Genomic DNA, 20773 nt, shown 5'->3' with positions numbered 1-20773 from the left:
CTACACACAATACCCCATAATGATGAAGCAAAAACAGTTTTTTAGAAATGTTTTGCTAATTTATTATACATAAAAACATCAAATATTACATTTACATAAGTATTCAGACCCTGTACTCAGTAATTTGTTGAAGCACCTTTGGCAGCGATTACAACCTCGAGTCTTATTGGGTATGACGCTGCAAGCTTGGCACACCTGTATTTGGGGAGTTTGCCCTATTCTTCTCTGTAGATTCTTTCAAGCTTTGTCAGGTTGGATGGAGAGGGATAAGAGGTTTAGAGCCTAAACAGACAGAACAATAAATTCAGCCTTTAGTGTCGTAAAGATAAGGGCTCGGCAATGAATCCTTTGTGCCGGGTGTGAAGAGGCTACTGGACAGCTGTGGAAAATAAAAAAAATGCACAGTGAATAATACTATTCAACTCATGCATTTAAAAAAATATATATATATATATATATATTTAACCTTTATTTAACTTGGCAAGTCAGGTAAAGAAATTCTTATTTTACAAATACGGCCTAAACCCAAACGATGCTGGACCAATTGTGCGCCGCCCTATTGGACTCCCAATCACTGCCGGATGTGATACAGCCTGGATTCAAACCAGGGACTGTAGTGATGCCTTTTTCTCTGAGATGCAGTGCCTTAGACCGCTGTACCACTCGGGAGCCCATAATATTCCTGTAACATTAGACTGTAACGAAACCATTTTGCCCCAACCCAGGTAACCTAGCTAGTCGGAGCTAGCCTGCTAATGTTAGCTCCAGGAGATGGTGGAATCCAGCTGAACACTGTGTGTTAACAGCACTAAAACAATAGTCCCGAAATAAAACACATTAAAAAAAAGCTTATAAAGGTATAACATTTTTAAGTGTCTTAGAAAATATAAAACGGATAGCTAAGTGTTTAAAAACTAAATTAAAACACTGAAACACCTCCATTTTTTTTATTATTTGTCTTTTCAGAATGACAATCATAATCTACTAAATATATTCATGTCCCTAACATTGCTATGTCTCTGTTCTGTATAATCACTATGTTAGTCTATATTCATGTCCCTAGCACTGCTATCTCTCTGTTCTGTATAATCAGTGTGTTAGTCTATATTCATGTCCCTAGCACTGCTATCTCTCTGTTCTGTATAATCAGTGTGTTAGTCTATATTCATGTCCCTAGCACTGCTATCTCTCTGTTCTGTATAATCAGTGTGTTAGTCTATATTCATGTCCCTAGCACTGCTATCTCTCTGTTCTGTATAATCACTATGTTAGTCTATATTCATGTCCCTAGCACTGCTATCTCTCTGTTCTGTATAATCAGTGTGTTAGTCTATATTCATGTACCTAGCACTGCTATCTCTCTGTTCTGTATAATCACTATGTTAGTCTATATTCATGTCCCTAGCACTGCTATCTCTCTGTTCTGTATAATCAGTGTGTTAGTCTATATTCATGTACCTAACACTGCTATCTCTCTGTTCTGTATAATCAGTGTGTTAGTCTATATTCATGTCCCTAACACTGCTATCTCTCTGTTCTGTATAATCACTATGTTAGTCTATATTCATGTCCCTAGCACTGCTATCTCTCTGTTCTGTATAATCAGTGTGTTAGTCTATATTCATGTACCTAACACTGCTATCTCTCTGTTCTGTATAATCAGTGTGTTAGTCTATATTCATGTCCCTAACACTGCTATCTCTCTGTTCTGTATAATCACTATGTTAGTCTATATTCATGTCCCTAGCACTGCTAACTGCACATGCCGTGATGTGCACAAAATAACATCATGATCATACACAAAATAATACCTGGTTAAACTGGTAATTAGGCGAAGAACTGTGAAAACAAAATGATCTCTCTGATCTGTATAATCAGTATATTCATCTATATTTTGTGCCACAAACATTTAGTTATGTTTCACATTCTACTGTCTCATGTTTTGGCTTCCTTTTTTTGGTTGCATGCAACGCTCACAGCACGAGGTTCCTTCCTGGAATAGAGTCATGACAACACAAACAGAACCGACTGGATAGGCTGGGTCAGAACAGGCTGTGGAATTGCAACTACGTTGGAGGCTCCAGTATTATTTAACCATGTTTAGCATCGCAGTAATATGCTGCATTGCTTTTTAATCCCTTCGGGACACCATACTTTATAGGTTTGTGTTACCCGGTGTAGTTCTCCTTCATTTTATCGCTGTTCTGAGGTATGAGGTACCATGCTCTTAAAAGTGCTGCTCCTGTTTAGGGGGTGATATAAAGAAGCTACATTCCCTCAATGTTAAAAGTCTGTCAAATGAATATTGTGGGTGATAGTTAGCGTGCTGCCGTCAATGGGAAAACTGTAAATACATTGTTGTTGTACATTTCTCAGGAGCCTGAGGAACCCTCCGGTTTTTAGTGTTTCTTCTCCATCCTTTTGGGTGATCTCTGTTACAACAAGGATCTAATTTTAACTCAACATGTGGCAGCGGTGCTTTTATTAAACACACGACTGGAATGTTTTATGATTCTGCACGTATATTCCATTGCTTCTATTTCGTACGTCTGAAGTCGGCTAACACAGCCTCTAGAGTGTAACAGAGGAAGTTCTGCATGATGAATAATCACGCCTCAAGCCCTGAAGACTTGTGTTAGTTCCCTGAGCTAATGTGGCGTTCAGGGGACCCTGGGTCTGATTTGTATTTATATTTGTTCATGGATCCCCAGGGCAACAGCTACTCTTCCTGGGGTCCAGCAAAATTCAGGCAGTTTATGCTATTTTTTAAATAATTTGTGTGTGTATAGTGTGTATGTTGTCGTCTGTGTGCATGCGTGTGTCTGTGCCTGTGTTGGTGTTGCTTCACAGTCCCCCGCTGTTCCATAAAGTGTATTTTTAATCTGTTTTCACATTTTTAAAAAAATAATCTGATTCTAATGCTTGAATCAGTTACCTGATGTGGAGTTCCATGTAGTAATGGAGATAGAGTTCCATGTAGTCATGGAGATAGAGTTCCATGTAGTCACGGAGATAGAGTTCCATGTAGTCATGGAGATAGAGTTCCATGTAGTCATGGAGATAGAGTTCCATGTAGTCATGGAGATAGAGTTCCATGTAGTCATGGAGATAGAGTTCCATGTAGTCATGGCTCGATTTAGTTGTCACGTCCTGACCTTAGTTCCTTTTTTATGTCTCTGTTTTAGTTTGGTCAGGGCGTGAGTTGGGGTGGGCATTCTATGTTTTTGTTCTAGGTTTTGTATTTCTGTGTTTGGCCTGGTATGGTTCCCAATCAGACGCAGCTGTTTATTTCGTTGTCTCTGATTGAGAACCATACTTAGGCAGCCTGTTTTCCCACTATGATTTGTGGGTAGTTGTTTTCTGTCTCTGTGTCTGCACCAGACAGAACTGTTTCGTTTTCTTTCGTTCTCTTGTTATTTTGTTTTGTGTTTAGTTTAAATAAATATTAACATGGACACGTACCACGCTGCATATTGGTCCGATCTTTCATACTCGTCACCAGACGAGGACGAGAATCGTTACAGTAGTACTGTGCGCCTCCCATAGTCTATTCTGGACTTGGGGACTGTGAAGAGGCCTCCGGTGGCATGTCCTGTGGGGTATGCATGGGTGTCTGAGCTGCGTGCCAGAAGTTCAAACAGACAGCTCGTTGCGATCAACATGTCAATACCTCGATATTTACAGTGACATGGGAGTTATGAACATGACCTCGTTATAAAGCTACAGTCAGGTTCATGCTACCAAACAGAGACTACTTACATCCCAGCTAAAACTCAGGGGTTTGTGACAGGAATATGGACTCAATTAAATATATATATATATATATATCCCGCATTATTCTGCCCTTTGACTTTCCTTCCCTGTTCAACATAGGACCATTTCATTCAGTACTGTAGACATTTCATATGTACTTGTAACACACGCCAAGATGTACAATTAATGACTGTGTGCAAAAAGGCTTTGTGATGTATAGCTCAACTATATTTATGTTTATGTGGGATTTCATATTGTACGGCATTGTAAAGTATGTATTAGCGTGTTAATGCAAAGCCTTTTGTTAATGTGGAGTAGTGTGGAGTAGTGTACCTACCAGTTCAGATCAGTGTGAATGGGGAGGTTTGATCATTGCAATTGAGCTGGCTCGATGTTGGTCGGATTTATGTAAAATAAAAATGTAGTGCATAATTTCATTTATTTTCTTCACATTTTATATATTTTTTTTTACAACTGTAATTTTTGTAGTTTTTAGTAGTTAACATTCTTCTTCCGGGTGCTTCTCCCAGTTTGAGGTACCTTACCGGAAGCTCATCATTTTCCCTCTTTCCATTTCAGGTGGGATCTGCATCGCTCAGTCCTTAAAGATCCCTCACAATCACAAGCAGGAGAACTTCGACAAGATCATCAGGCTGCTTCTGGAGACTCGTTACGCCCGGGCTGTCATCCTCTTCGCATCAGATGAGGACATACGGTATGTATCTACTAGTTTTTAGCCCTTTTAGCTAAAGCCTAGGGATTTCTGTGTGCTGGCACTCAAAGCAAGATTTTAAATATTGTTCTGGCAGCTCATGGGCTGCTTAGTCCTAGGAATTGAAACCTAAAAAGCTGAAAGAAGGTTCAGGACGATGTCAACTTAATTCACTTCAAAAATGTTTGATTTAATGCTGACACATTTTGGAGCCGGCGCCATTCTCACAGCGCCGGTATCTCCTGTTCATTATCTCACCAAGCATAATGTGTGACACCGATTAAGAGGCTAATGATTTATCCCTGTGTTTGCAGAAAGGAGGACTCCACACACAGCAGTCAAATATGTCCATGTGGTTTAAAAATGAAACAACGTATCGAACCTTTAGGTTCAAGGGTTGAATCATTGTTTCAGTAAAACCACATCTGAGCTTAGATGATAGATCACAGTCACGTAGACTTGTCTTGTACTTTATGCTGAACAAATCATTTTGATCCTCAGCACCTGCTTTAAAACACTGAACGTGCGTACAGTTTGTAAACCTACTATTGTAGGGAGAACAAAAACAACAACACCACAGCCATTTTACAGCAGTAAATATTGAAGTATCAGTCTTGTCACAGTTCTGGTGATATTGTATTTCTGTTGTTACGATCGCAAGATCACAATGCAATGTGTGGTTGAGTAATTGATCTGTAGTTCCACATCAAACCGGATATAACTCCGCATCCAGTCGATTTAGGGAATATCTCTTCACGCTATCTCTTTGTTCAGAGGAAAAAGAACGGAAAACTACCCTACACATTGACCTTTTTTTCCCCTCTCTTTGGAGATATTCTCCCATTCCTTACTTCCCTGATCGCTGGCTGCGTCCCCTCTGACTTCAAAATGGCTCGAGTTGTTCCCCTCCACAAGAAACCAACACTCCACTCATCTGACGTCAAAAAATTATAGACCTGTATCCCTACTTTATTTTCTTTCCAAAACACTTGAGCGTGTTATCTCCGATGAACTTTCTCGTTATCTCTCTCAGAACGATATTCTTGACCCTAACAAGTCAGGCTTCAAGACGGGTCACTCAACCGAGACAGATCTTTTCTTTGTCACGGAGGCTCTCCGCTCTGCCAAAGCTGACTCTCCCTTCTCTGTTCTCATCCTCCTAGATCTATCCTCTACCTTCAATACTGTGCACCATCAGATCCTCCTCTCCAACCTCTCAGGGCGGGGCGTCCAGTCTCTTGGATTGCATCCTACCTGGCAGGCCGCTCCTACCAGGTGACGTGGAGAGGATCTGTGTCTGCACCACGTACTCTCACTACTGGTGTCCCCCAGGGCTCGGTTATAGGCCCTCTCCTCTTCTCTTTATACACCAAGTCACTAGGCTCCGTCATATCCTCACATGGTCTCTCCTATCATTTCTTTGACGATGACAATCAACCATTCTTCTCCTTCAAGACCACTTAGTCACAGTTGATAACTCCATGGTGTCCCCCTCCCAGAGTGCAAAGAACCTTGGCGTGACCCTGGACAACACCCTGATGTTCTCCGCAAACATCAAAGCAGTGACTCACTCCTGCAGGTTCACGCTCTACAACATGCATTATGTACGACCCTACCTCAGACAGGAAGAGGAACATCCGTAGAGTAGGACCTTTCCTAACACAGGAAGTGGCGCAGGTCCTAATCCAGGCACTTGTCATCTCCAATCTGGACTGCTGCAACTCGCTCTTGTCTGGGCTCCCGGTCTGTGCTTTCAAACTCCTGCAACTTATCCAGAAATATGCAGCCCGCCTGCTTTTAAACCTTCCCAAGTTATCACACTCCTACACCCTTCTCCACTGGCTTCCAGTCAAAGCTCGCATCCACTACAAGACCATAGTGCTTACCTTTTGAGCAGCAAGAGGAACTGTCCCTCCATACCTTCAGGCTATGCTCAAACACCTACACCCCAAACTGAACACTCCGTTCTGCCACCTACAGTAGGGCAGCTCTCGCTCAGCCCGGTCCAAGCTCTTCTTTGTCCGCTAATGTTGGAACTAGCTTCCCCCTGAAGCTAGGACAGCACCCGTAAACCCTACCTCTTCAAAGAGTATCTTAAATAATCCCCCTCCTTTCCTGAACCAAGACTTGTACTTCACCCGCCTAGCAGCTCTATCATTCTTTCTCTGGCCCCACTGATAGCTACTGTATTGAGGAGAAAGTGTACTTCCCATGCCTGTGATATGCGACTGTCACACCTAGCTATCTTAAGATGAATGCAGTAAGTCACTTTGGGATAAACGCTTGTGCTAAATTACAACAACAACAAAAAAATGTACATGAACATGTTACTGAGAAGCACAAGGGGATAATAGATCAATGCACTGTTGGAAAAACTGCTGTATGGAGCTGTGTGACTGATAGATCAATGTACTGTTTGACAAACTCTGCTGTGAATCGTGTATGTGTGTTTGTGTGTGTGGGTTTCTATGGTGTCCGGGTTGCTTGGGAGAATGCATAGCAAAAAAAATAAATATACATTTCATTTGCAAGATGGATTATAACGTACTGTTCCATTCTACTCATTCTATCTGTGTGTCTGATTGCAGGGGTATCCTGAACGCCAGTAAGAGGGCGGACCAGGTGGGTCATTTCCTGTGGATCGGTTCAGACAGCTGGGGAGCCAAGATCAGCCCTGTCCATCAGCTAGAGGAAGCAGCAGTGGGAGCTGTCACTATCCTGCCAAAAAGAGCAACCATCGCCGGTAGGTCGTGCCTGCAGACTTATAGTGGAGAGAAGAAAAAAAAGGAAAAGAAAAAAAAAAAAGCTACTTGCTGTCAAGTCTCCTGTCGTCCACAGTACAGTCTGTATACTGTATACTAGCACCAATACTGTCTGTCGTCCACAGTACAGTCTGTAGACTGTATACTAGCACCAATACTGTCTGTCGTCCACAGTACAGTCTGTAGACTGTATACTAGCACCAATACTGTCTGTCGTCCACAGTACAGTCTGTAGACTGTATACTAGCACCAATACTGTCTGTCGTCCACAGTACAGTCTGTAGACTGTATACTAGCACCAATACTGTCTGTCGTCCACAGTACAGTCTGTAGACTGTATACTAGCACCAATACTGTCTGTCGTCCACAGTACAGTCTGTAGACTGTATACTAGAACCAATACTGTCTGTCGTCCACAGTACAGTCTGTAGACTGTATACTAGCACCAATACTGCCTGTCGTCCACAGTACAGTCTGTAGACTGTATACTAACACCAATACTGTCTGTCGTCCACAGTACAGTCTGTAGACTGTATACTAGCACCAATACTGTCTGTCGTCCACAGTACAGTCTGTAGACTGTATACTAGCACCAATACTGTCTGTCGTCCACAGTACAGTCTGTAGACTGTATACTAGCACCAATACTGTCTGTCGTCCACAGTACAGTCTGTAGACTGTATACTAGCACCAATACTGCCTGTCGTCCACAGTACAGTCTGTAGACTGTATACTAGCTCCAATACTGTCTGTCGTCCACAGTACAGTCTGTAGACTGTATACTAGCACCAATACTGCCTGTCGTCCACAGTACAGTCTGTAGACTGTATACTAACACCAATACTGTCTGTCGTCCACAGTACAGTCTGTAGACTGTATACTAGCACCAATACTGTCTGTCGTCCACAGTACAGTCTGTAGACTGTATACTAGCACCAATACTGTCTGTCGTCCACAGTACATTCCGTAGACGTAGACTGTATACTAGCACTAATACTGTCTGTCGTCCTTCTCCTACATTCTGTAGACGTAGACTGTATACTAGCACCAATACTGTCTGTCGTCCACAGTACATTCGGTAGACGTAGACTGTATACTAGCACCAATACTGTCTGTCGTCCACAGTACATTCTGTAGACGTAGACTGTATTCTAGCACCAATACTGTCTGTTGTCCTTCTCCTACATTCTGTAGACGTAGACTGTATACTAGCACCAATACTGTGATAATATTGTCCACTGTTGCTGTCTGTTGTCCTTCTCCTACATTCTGTAGAAGTATACTAGCACCAATACTGTCTGTTGACCTTCTCCTACATTCTGTAGAAGTATACTATCACCAATACTGTCTGTTGTCCTTCTCCTACATTCTGTAGAAGTATACTATCACCAGTACTGCCTGTTGTCCTTCTCCTACATTCTGTAGAAGTATACTAGCACCAATACTGTCTGTTGACCTTCTCCTACATTCTGTAGAAGTATACTATCACCAATACTGTCTGTTGTCCTTCTCCTACATTCTGTAGAAGTATACTATCACCAGTACTGTCTGTTGACCTTCTCCTACATTCTGTAGAAGTATACTATCACCAGTACTGTCTGTTGACCTTCTCCTACATTCTGTAGAAGTATACTATCACCAGTACTGCCTGTTGTCCTTCTCCTACATTCTGTAGAAGTATACTAGCACCAATACTGTCTGTTGTCCTTCTCCTACATTCTGTAGACGTAGACTGTATACTAGCACCAATACTGTGATAATATTGTCTACTGTTGCTGTCTGTTGTCCTTCTCCTACATTCTGTAGAAGTATACTATCACCAGTACTGTCTGTTGACCTTCTCCTACATTCTGTAGAAGTATACTATCACCAGTACTGCCTGTTGTCCTTCTCCTACATTCTGTAGAAGTATACTAGCACCAATACTGTCTGTTGTCCTTCTCCTACATTCTGTAGAAGTAGTGGAAGGATAGTTATGGAGGAATATTGAACAATGCAATTGAATAATACATGCAGTATATTGCGAGATGTACTTGCAAAATATATATTTTTTTATAGATATGATGCAATATAGCAATATATATATATGTTTTTACCATATTGACCAAAGCATTCAACAAATGAAGAAGCCTCAGGAAACTGTAATGCAGTACATTTAGCCAATGTACAGTAAAGGATATGTACTGTCTTTATTACGCAACGCAACTTAAAGATGTAAAATATCTGCCTGACATTACATGAACAAACTCATAATGCAAGTCCAAAGGTATTTTATCTGAGTCTGATTCTACACTAGTTACAGTAGCTACAACGAATCAGATTATATTTGTCCCAAGCTTCATAAACAACATAAATGATTCCCAACAATACACCGAGAAATAAAGATCAATAATTATAAAATAAAAACACAATGAGTAATGATAACTTGGCTATATACACGGGATACCAGTACCAAGTCAATGTGCAGGGGTACAAGGTAATTGATGTAGATATGTACATATTCTAGGTAGGGATAAAGTGACTAGGCAAGGGGATATATAATAAATAGTAACAGCAGTATATGTGATGAGTGAAAAGGTCAATGCAGATAGTTAAATAGTTAACCAATAGCTACCCGGACTAACTAATTATCAGTCTTACGGCTTGGGGGTAGAAGCTGTTTAGCGTCCTGTTGGTTCCAGACTTGTTGTATCGGTACCGCTTGCCGTGCGGGTTGCAGAGAGAAGAGTCTATGGCTAGGGTGGATGGAGTCTTTGACAATTTTCAGAGTCTTCCTCTGACACCGCCTGGTATAGAGGTCCTGGATGACAGGGAGCTCAGCCCCAGTGACGTACTGGGTCTAACCTCTGTAGCACTAAACCTCTGTAGCTCCTTCCGGTCGGATGCAAAGGAGTTGCCATACCAAGCGGCGATGCAGCCAGTCAGGATGCTCTCGATGGTGCAGCTGTAGACATTGTTGGATATCTGAGGGCCCATTCCTAAATCTTTTTAGCCTCCTGAGGGGGACGAGGCGTTGTCGTGCCTTCTTCACGACTGTGTGGGTGTGTATGGAACATGACCTGATAATTCCTTAGTGATGTGGACACAGAGGAACTTGAAGCTCTCGACCCGCTCCACTGCAGTTTACCGCCGATGTGGATGGTGGCGTGCTCTGCCCTTCGTTTCCTGTAGTCCACGATCAGCTTCTTTGTCTTGCTGACATTGAGGGAGATGTTGTTGTCTTGGCACCACACTGGAGGGCACTATGGAGTTGAACGCTGAGCTATAGTCAATGAATAGCATTCTCACATAGGTATTCCTCTTGTCCAGGTGGAATAGGGCAGTGTGGAGTGCAATAGAGATCGTTTCATCGGTGGCTCTGTTGTGGTGGTATGCGAATTGGAGTGGGTCCCGGGTGTTTGGGAAGATGATGTTGATGTGAGCCATGACCAGCCTTTCAAAGCATTTCATGGCTACAGATGTGAGTGCTACTGGGCGATAGTGATTTAGGCAGGTTACCTTGGTATTGTTGGGCACAGAGACTAGGGTGGTCTGTTTGAAACATGTTGGTATTACAGACTCAGTCAGGGAGACGTTGAAAATGTCAGTGAAGTCACTTGTCAGCTGGTCAGCAAAGCACGCATCCTTGTAATCTGACTGAATGTTAACCTGTTTAAATGTCTTCCTCACATCGGCTATGGAGAGTGAGATGACACAGTCTGGGCAGCTCGCGGCTGGGTTTCTCTTTGTAATCCTTGATAGTTTGCAAGCTCTGCCACATCCGATGAGGATTCGATCTTAGTCCTGTATTGGCGTTTTGACTGCTTGATGGCTCGTCGGAAGTCGTTACGGGATTTCTTATAAGCATCCGGATTAGTGCCCCACTCCTTGAAAGCGGCAGCTCTATCCTTTAGATCTGTGGGAATGTAGCCTGTAATTCCATGGATTCTGGCTGGGATATGTACGCACACTCACTGTGGGGGACGACATCATCCATGCACTTAATAATGAAGCCTGTGACTGATGTGGTAAACTATGTTACTATGGTAACCTCAACGAGGAATCCCAGAACAAATTATACATGATCCTAATGATGGAAGTCTGTTATCCTGAACGATCACACACAACTGTGTCATGTTTGGCTATGGGCAGGATGGTACGGTGTGTGTATGTGTGTGTGTATATGTGTGTGTGTGTTTATGTGTGTGCATGCAAGCTTGTGTGAGTGTGTGTTTTGCAGTTAGGCCTGTTAGCGAAGGCTGCCCTCTGTCAAGATTAGACCACAGCCTCTCTGATTGTGCCAGGTGTGTCGCAAATGGCACTCTATTCCCTATTCCATGTTTCCTATTCCCTATTCCCTATTTCCTATTCCCTATTCCCTAATCCATGTTTCCTATTCCCTATTCCCTGTTTCCTGTTCCCTATTCCTATTCCCTGTTTCCTATTCCCTATTCCCTTTTTCCTATTTCCTATTCCCTTTTTAGGGTGAATAGGGTGCCATTTGGGTCATAAGTAGTGCACTAAATAGGGAATAGCGTTCCATTTGGAAAGCAGACTCTGAGTCGTGCAGGGTCAAGTCTACCACTGAGTGATGTCATCTGCGCCTTAGCGAGACACTGGACAGATGAAACTGTGAGACTGAGTTGGAGCTGTTGGAGTCTGTAACCTTGAGCTACAGGGTGTAATTGGTCGGGGGAGAGCCCACAGGTGTCAAATTAATAAATTGTTTCCCTTTGATGTTTTCAGAGATACTTTTTTTTCTTTATCAGCTAATGATTTATGGGAATGGGTGTTTCTGGGGCCCTGGGGTTGGGGAGGGGGGTGAAGGGGAGGACGGGAAGGGAGGGAGGAGAAGGGACAGGGTTCAGTCTGGCTGAGTGATAGGAGAGAAGGATTGCTGCGGGGTTTGAACTCACTCACTCACGCACACACCCACACACACAGGCATGTGCACACACACAGGCATGTGTATACACACACACAAACAAACACACACACACACACACACACACACACACACACACACACACACACACACACACACACACACACACAGGGGGTGTGTCTGATTGAAAGACAGAGCGACGGCTGAGGGACTCTGGGCTGCTGTGTGGTTTCACTGGACCGTCTCTCTACTCTCTCTGACTAAGAGGGAGAAAACTCCTGCTGTTCAGCCTGCTGTGAGAAAAGCCACATGCAATGTCAATTAAGACCAAAGCACAGCTCTCCATCACTTGTTGTTGGGTTGGATGGAATAACAGTTTCTTATTGTAGCAAAGAAACACACGTGACTAATGTGTGTAAATGATGCAAATGTTACAAGAACAAATCTTGACCTGGCTAAAATAGGAAGGCATTGCATTCCCCATTCCCATAGTCCCCACTCCCCACTCCCCAGTCCATAGTCCCCACTCCCTAGTCCCCATTCCCCACTCCCCACTCCCTAGTCCCCATTCCCCATTCCCCACTCCCCACTCCCTAGTCCCCAGTCCACATTCCCCAGTCCCCAGTTCCCAGTCCCAATTTCCCAGTTCCCATTCTCCAGTCCCCAGTCCCCAGTCCCTAGCCCCTAATCCCCACTACCCAGTCCCCATTCCCCATTCCCCACTCCCCATTCCCCACTCCCCACTCCCTAGTCCCCATTCCCCACTCCCCACTCCCTAGTCCCCAGTCAACTGTCCACAGTCCCCAGTTCCCAGTCCCCAGTTCCCAGTCCCCATTCTCCAGTTCCCAGTCCCTAGTCCCCAGTCCACATTCCCCAGTCACCTGTCCCCAGTCACCTGTCTCCAGACCACATTCCCCAGTCCACATTCACCAGTCATCTGTCCCCAGACCCCAGTTCCCAATTCCCATTCCCCATTCCCCAGTTCCCAGTCCCCATTACCCAGTCCCCAGTCCCCAATCCCCAATCCCCAATCCCCAATCCCCAATCCCCAATCCCCAGTCTCCAGTCCCTAGTCCCCAGTCCCCAGTTCCCATTCCCCAGTCCCCATTCCCCAGTCCCCATTCCACAGTCCACAATCCCCAGTCCACATTCCCCAGTCCCCAGTCCACATTCATGAGTCCCCATTCACCAGTTCCCATTCCCCAGTCCCCATTCCCCATTCCCCAGTCCACATTCCCCAGTCCCCATTCCCCAGTCTACACTCCCCAGTCCCCAGTCCACATTCCCCTGTCCCCAGTCCCCATTCCCCAGTCCACATTCCCCAGTCCCCAGTCCACATTCCCCAGTCCACATTCCCCAGTCCACATTCCCCAGTCCCCAGTCCACATTTCCCAGTCCCCAGTCCACATTCCCCAGTCCTCATTCCACATTCCCCAGTCCCCAGTCCCCAGTCCCCAGTCCACATTCCCCAGTCCCCAGTCCACATGAAGCTCTAAACCTTTAAAGAAAAAACCACTGTACTGTAGAGTGTGAATGTGTTAACATGAAAGAGGTCTGGCATAGTCGGCTGTACAGGATAAACAGAGGTTGTGTACCTTTTGGCATCCTGTTCACCTACATAGTGCACTACTTTGACCAGATACCTGTAAGCCCTGGTCAAATGTAAATCAAATCAAATTACATTTTTATTGGTCACATACACATGGTTAGCAGATGTTAATGGTCACATGGTTAGCAGATGTTAATGGTCACATGGTTAGCAGATGTTAATGGTCACATGGTTAGCAGATGTTAATGGTCACATACACATGGTTAGCAGATGTTAATGGTCACATACACATGGTTAGCAGATGTTAATGGTCACATACACATGGTTAGCAGATGTTAATGGTCACATACACATGGTTAGCAGATGTTAATGGTCACATACACATAGTTAGCAGATGTTAATGGTCACATACACATGGTTAGCAGATGTTAATGGTCACATACACATGGTTAGCAGATGTTAATGGTCACATACACATGGTTAGCAGATGTTAATGGTCACAGACACATGGTTAGCAGATGTTAATGCGAGTGTAGAGAAATGCTTGTGCTTCTAGTTCCGACCGTGCGGTAATATCGAACAAGTAATCTAACAATTTCACAACTACCTTATACACACAAGTGTAAAGGAATGAATAAGAATATGTACATATAAATATATGGATGAGCGATGGCCGTGCGGCATAGGCAAGATGCAGTAGATGGTATAGAGTACAGTATATACATGTGAGATGAGTAATGTAGGGTATGTAAACATTATATAAAGTGGCATTGTACCTCTCTGGGTTTGGGGGGACCCTTGCGTCCCACTTGGCCAATAGCCAGGGAAAATGCAGAGTGCCAAATTCATGTAAAATGATATAAAAATCAAACTTTCATTAAATCACACATGTAAGATACCAAATTAAAGCTACAGTCGTTGTGAATCCAGCCCACATGTCAGATTTAAAAAAGGATGAAAAGCGTAAGATGCTCTAGATATATATATAGATGATATTATCTGATGATAGCACAACAGTAAACAAAGAGAGTAGCATATTTCAACGCTGCAGGCGCAACACCAAACGCAGAAATAAAAATATAATTCATGCCTTACCTTTGATGAGCTTCTTTTGTTGGCACTCCAATATGTCCCATAAACATCATAAAATGTCCTTTTGTTCTATTACTTCCGTCGAAATATATCCAAAATGTCCATTTATTTGGCATGTTTGATCCAGAAAAAAAACAGCTTCCAATTTGTGCAACGTCACTACAAAATATCTCAAAAGTTACCTGTAAACTTTGCCAAAACATTTCAAACTAATTTTGTAATACAACTTTAGGTATTTTTAAACATTAATAATAAATAATTTGAAGACGGGTCCATCTGTTTTCAGTACAGGACGACAACAAACTCAAGCATGCTTTCTAGTCTAGCACAACTCTCAAACAGTACACATAATGTTACACTGATTCAAGATAGCCATACTTCCTCATTACACAAATGAATAACCTCAACCGATTTCTAAAGACTGGCGACATCCAGTGGAAGCGGTAGGAACTGCAAACAAGTCCCTTAGAATTCTAGTTTCCCAATGAAATCTCATTGAATAGACAGTGACCACAAAAAAAAAAAAAAAACCTGAATGGTTTGCCTGCTACATAAGTTCCGTTATACACACAGACATGATTCAAACAGTTTTAGAAACTTCCAATTATACTGATAATATGCATATCTTATTTTCTGGGGATGAGTAGCAGGAAGTTAAAATTGGGCACGCTATTTATCCAAAAGTGAAAATGTTGCCGCCAATCCCGAAGAGGTTTTAAAGTGGCTAATGATACATTTATTACATCAATTTTTTTATTTTTAAAGTGGCTAGAGACTTGAGTTAGTATGTTAGCAGCAGCCACTCAATGATGGGTGTTTAACCGTCTGATGGTCTTGAGATAGAGACTGAAAAGCAGCTTCTCGGTCCCAGCTTTGATGCACCTGTACTGACCTCTCCTTCTGGGTGGTAGCGGGGTGAACAGGCAGTGGCTCGGGTGGTTGTTGCCCTTGATGATCTTTTTGGCCTTCCTGTGACATCGGGTGGTGTAGGTGTCATAAATACCTCTCCCCCCTTTTCCTCTCTCTACCCTACTGATGTGGCATTTGCAAACCCCTTGTTTAACATACAGATTCTGGGAACATCAGAAGTTGGGGGGAAATGAACCATATTTTGGTAATCCGACCAGTTGAACATATGGGTTGGTACTTAATGAATATGATGTCGGCTGTCATCTGAGACATTCTCATCAATGATAGGATCACCTAAACACTACAGTGGAAAGTCTACACATCAGATTCACATGGAATTGTTGGCCAATTTAAATGTTTGAATATACAATTATTGGTGAAAAGATTAAATGTAATTTTAGCTTCCAACTGAGAGATTTGGGTTTTCATAAGGTTAGGGCTCTGCTCAATCAGTGGCCCGCCTCTGTGAAGAGACATGGGCTATATAACTATGAAGACACACCCTTCTCCCTCTACTATATAATGCCTTGACCAAAATGTAACCTCCTGTTCCGAGGATGTGAGGACGACGGTCAGATGTCAGAATGGTTCAGATAATAACTACAGAACGAATCCAACCTCAGCGTGAGCTTTGGTTGCGAATGGTATGAACTTTGAACTCTTATTCACTTCAGAAGTGACACCTCCTAGCCGTTGAGTTAGCGACAGAAGCTGCAAACGGGGGCTAGGAAAGAACAGACAGAGTATCCCGCTACCACACAACGACGTTACTAGAACGTATCTAATTTACCAGCAGATACATTCTTCAAAGGACAAAGGTCTCGGTTTGGCAACACGGCCTTCCATCTACCACCAACCTACCGAAGCGCAGCTCAGAGTAAATATTTATTGCATTTTCCTTTTCAAAATGGGCGGTAATTTAGAATGCATAAGATTCTGTATTTACGATAGAGACATGGCTTCTCCCTTTGTTCCTCAGTCTTCCTGCTCTTTCACTCAAACCCAGCCCCCTTTTCTTTGTGTAACCAGCTGTCATATCTGTTCCGTCCACTAGGGACGCTTTCCTTTATGACGTAATTTGTAATCAAGGTATGATTCATTCTGTGTATATTTAATTCTGTGTGATTAGTTAGGTATTTAGTAAATAAATAATTAAACCCAATTTTGTATTGCTGATTCAACTTGTTAGCCAGGGTTCATGAAGATAACCAATAATTTACAACTTTCAGATGAGACTGAAATAAGGTGACGATTAATATTGACTGCCATTGATGTAAAATATTACTAGGTCTTTATTAAGAGTTTATTCGGAAGACAACTGCTCTATAAATATTATTTTGTGGAGCCCCGACTTTCTAGTTAATGACATTTACATGATTAGCTCAATCAGGTAATATTAATTACAGAGAAAGGATTTTATAGAATAGCATGTCATATCACTTAATAGCCAAAGAAACACCACCTCGCTACCCTCTGGAGAGCCTTACGGTTGTGGGCGGAGCAGTTGCCATACCAGGCGGTGATACAGCCTGACAGGGTACTCTCGATTGTGCATCTGTAAAAGTTTGAGTGTTTTCGATGTCAAGACAAATTTCTTCAGCCTCCTGAGGGTGAAGAGGCGCTGCTGCACCTTCTTCACCATGCTGTCTGTGTGGGTGGACCATTTCAGTTCGTCCGTGATGTGTACGCCGAGGAACTTACAACTTTCCACATTCTCCACTACTATCCCGTCGATGTGGATAGAGGGGTGCTCCCTCTGCCACAAATCATCTCCTTTGACGTTGAGTGTGAGGTTATTTTCCTGACACAATACTCTGAGGGCCCTCACCTCCTCCCCGTAGGCCGTCTCATTGTTGTTGGTAATCAAGTTTACCACTGTAGTGTTGTCTGCAAACTTGATGATTCAGTTGGAGGCGTGCATGGCCACGCAGTCATGGGTGAACAGGGAGTGCAGAAGACGGCTGAGAACGCACCCTTGTGGGGCCCCAGTGTTGAGGATCAGCGGGGTGGAGATGTTGTTTCCTACCCTCACCACCTGGGGGTGGCCCGTCAGAAAGTCCAGGACCCAGTTGCACAGGGCGGGGTCGAGTCCCAGGGTCTCGAGCTTAATGACGAATTTGGAGGGTACTATGGTGTTAAATGCTGAGCTGTAATCGATGAACAGCATTCTTACATAGGTATTCCTCTTTTCCAGATGGGACAGGGTAGTGTTCAGTGTTTAAAAAAAAAAAAAATATTTCACCTTTATTTAACCAGGTAGGCAAGTTGAGAACAAGTTCTCATTTAGAATTGCGACCTGGCCAAGATAAAGCAAAGCAGTTCGACACATACAACGACACAGAGTTACACATGGAGTAAAACAAACATACAGTCAATAATACAGTATAAACAAGTCTATATACGATGTGAGCAAATGAGGTGAGATAAGGGAGGTAAAGGCAAAAAAAGGCCATGGTGGCAAAGTAAATACAATATAGCAAGTAAAACACTGGAATGGTAGATTTGCAATGGAAGAATGTGCAAAGTAGAAATAAAAATAATGGGGTGCAAAGGAGCAAAATAAATAAATTAATTAAATACAGTAGGGAAAGAGGTAGTTGTTTGGGCTAAATTATAGGTGGGCTATGTACAGGTGCAGTAATCTGTGAGCTGCTCTGACAGTTGGTGCTTAAAGCTAGTGAGGGAGATATGTGTTTCCAGTTTCAGAGATTTTTGTAGTTCGTTCCAGTCATTGGCAGCAGAGAACTGGAAGGAGAGGCGGCCAAAGAAAGAATTGGTTTTGGGGGTGACAAGAGAGATATACCTGCTGGAGCGTGTGCTACAGGTAGGAGATGCTATGGTGACCAGCGAGCTGAGATAAGGGGGGACTTTACCTAGCAGGGTCTTGTAGATGACATGGAGCCAGTGGGTTTGGCGACGAGTATGAAGCGAGGGCCAGCCAACGAGAGCGTACTTGTCGCAATGGTGGGTAGTATATGGGGCTTTGGTGACAAAACGGATGGCACTGTGATAGACTGCATCCAATTTGTTGAGTAGTGTATTGGAGGCTATTTTGTAAATGACATCGCCAAAGTCGAGGATTGGTAGGATGGTCAGTTTTACAAGGGTATGTTTGGCAGCATGAGTGAAGGATGCTTTGTTGCGAAATAGGAAGCCAATTCTAGATTTAACTTTGGATTGGAGATGTTTGATATGGGTCTGAAAGGAGAGTTTACATTCTAACCAGACACCTAAGTATTTGTAGTTGTCCACGTATTCTAAGTCAGAGCCGTCCAGAGTAGTGATGTTGGACAGGCGGGCAGGTGCAGGTAGCGATCGGTTGAAGAGCATGCATTTAGTTTTACTTATATTTAAGAGCAATTGGAGGCCACGGAAGGAGTGTGATTGCGTCGTCTATGGACCTATTGGGGTGGTGAGCAAATTGGAGTGGTTCTAGGGTGTCAAGTAGGGTGGAGGTAATATGATCCTTGACTAGTCTCTCAAAGCACTTCATGATGACTGAAGTGAGTGCTACGGGCCGATAGTCATTTAGCTCAGTTACCTTAGCTTTCTTGGGAACAGGAACAATGGTGGCCCTCTTGAAGCATGTGGGCACAGCAGACTGGGATAATGATTGATTGAATATGTACATGAACACACCAGCCAGCTGTTCTGCGCATGCTCTGAGGACGCGGCTGGGGATGCCGTCTGGGCTGGCAGCCTTGCGAGGGTTAACACGTTTAAATGTTTTACTCACGTTGGCCGTGGTGAAGGAGAGCCCGCAGGTTTTGGTAGCAGGCCGTGTCAGTGGAACTGTGTTGTCCTCAAAGCGAGCAAAGAAGTTGTTTAATGTGTCTGGGAGCAAGACTTCGGTGTCCGCAACGGGGCTGGTTAACCTTTTGTAATCTGGAATTGAGTGTAAACCCTGCCGCATATACGTCTCGTGTCTTAGCCTTTGAATTGCGACTCTACTTTGTCCCTATACTGACACTTAGCTTGTTTGATTGCCTTGCGGCAGGAATAGCTACACTGTTTGCAACGTGTCATGTTGCAAGGCGACCGGAAGACATCCCTGATGTGTCTGGTCTAACATAGACAGACAGACAGACAGACAGACAGACAGACAGACAGAGCCCTGATGTGTCTGGTCTAACATAGACAGAGAGACAGACAGACAGACAGACAGACAGACAGACAGACAGACAGACAGACAGACAGACAGACAGAGCCCTGATGTGTCTGGTCTAACACAGACAGACAGACAGACAGACCTTCAGACAGACAGACAGACAGAGCCTTGATGTATCTGGTCTAACACAGACAGACAGACAGACAGACAGACAGACAGACAGAGCCCTGATGTGTCTGGTCTAACATAGGCAGACAGACAGACAGACAGACAGACAGACCTTCAGACGGACAGACAGACAGACAGAGCCCTGATGTGTCTGGTCTAACACAGACAGACAGACAGACCTTCAGACCTTCAGACCTTCAGACAGACAGACAGACAGACAGACAGACAGACAGACAGACAGACAGAGCCCTGATGTGTCTGGTCTAACATAGACAGACAGACAGACAGACAGACAGACAGACAGACAGACAGACAGAGCCCTGATGTGTCTGGTCTATCACAGACAGACAGACAGACATACTTTCAGACAGACAGACAGACAGAGCCCTGATGTATCTGGTCTAACACAGACAGACAGACAGACAGACAGACAGACAGACAGACAGACAGACAGACAGACAGACAGACAGACAGACAGACAGAGCCCTGATGTGTCTGGTCTAACACAGACAGACAGACAGACAGACAGACAGACAGACAGACAGACAGACAGACAGACAGACAGACAGACAGACAGACAGACAGACAGACAGACAGAGCCCTGATGTGTCTGGTCTAACACAGACAGACAGACAGACCTTCAGACCTTCAGACAGACAGACAGACAGACAGACAGACAGACAGACAGACAGACAGAGCCCTGATGTGTCTGGTCTAACATAGACAGACAGACAGACAGACAGACAGACAGACAGACAGACAGACAGACAGACAGAGCCCTGATGTGTCTGGTCTATCACAGACAGACAGACAGACATACTTTCAGACAGACAGACAGACAGAGCCCTGATGTATC

At 43.8% G+C, this 20773-nt stretch overlaps 1 protein-coding gene across 1 annotated transcript in view; it reads left to right on the top strand.

Annotated features, from left to right (window-relative positions):
• The window catches only part of LOC110493301 (metabotropic glutamate receptor 7-like), a 361224-nt gene that overhangs the window by 166286 nt on the left and 174165 nt on the right, over positions 1-20773 (top strand). Inside the window, exons 3-4 of the mRNA XM_036950952.1 lie at positions 4333-4468; positions 7054-7208. Coding sequence (XP_036806847.1) covers positions 4333-4468; positions 7054-7208 — 291 coding nt within the window. The remainder of the gene's footprint in view (positions 1-4332; positions 4469-7053; positions 7209-20773) is intronic.

This window comes from Oncorhynchus mykiss, chromosome 17, assembly GCF_013265735.2.
Source record: "Oncorhynchus mykiss isolate Arlee chromosome 17, USDA_OmykA_1.1, whole genome shotgun sequence".
Lineage (NCBI taxonomy): Eukaryota > Metazoa > Chordata > Actinopteri > Salmoniformes > Salmonidae > Oncorhynchus > Oncorhynchus mykiss.
Note: the sequence above shows the minus strand (reverse complement) of the source record. Positions and strands in the feature narration are given on the sequence as shown.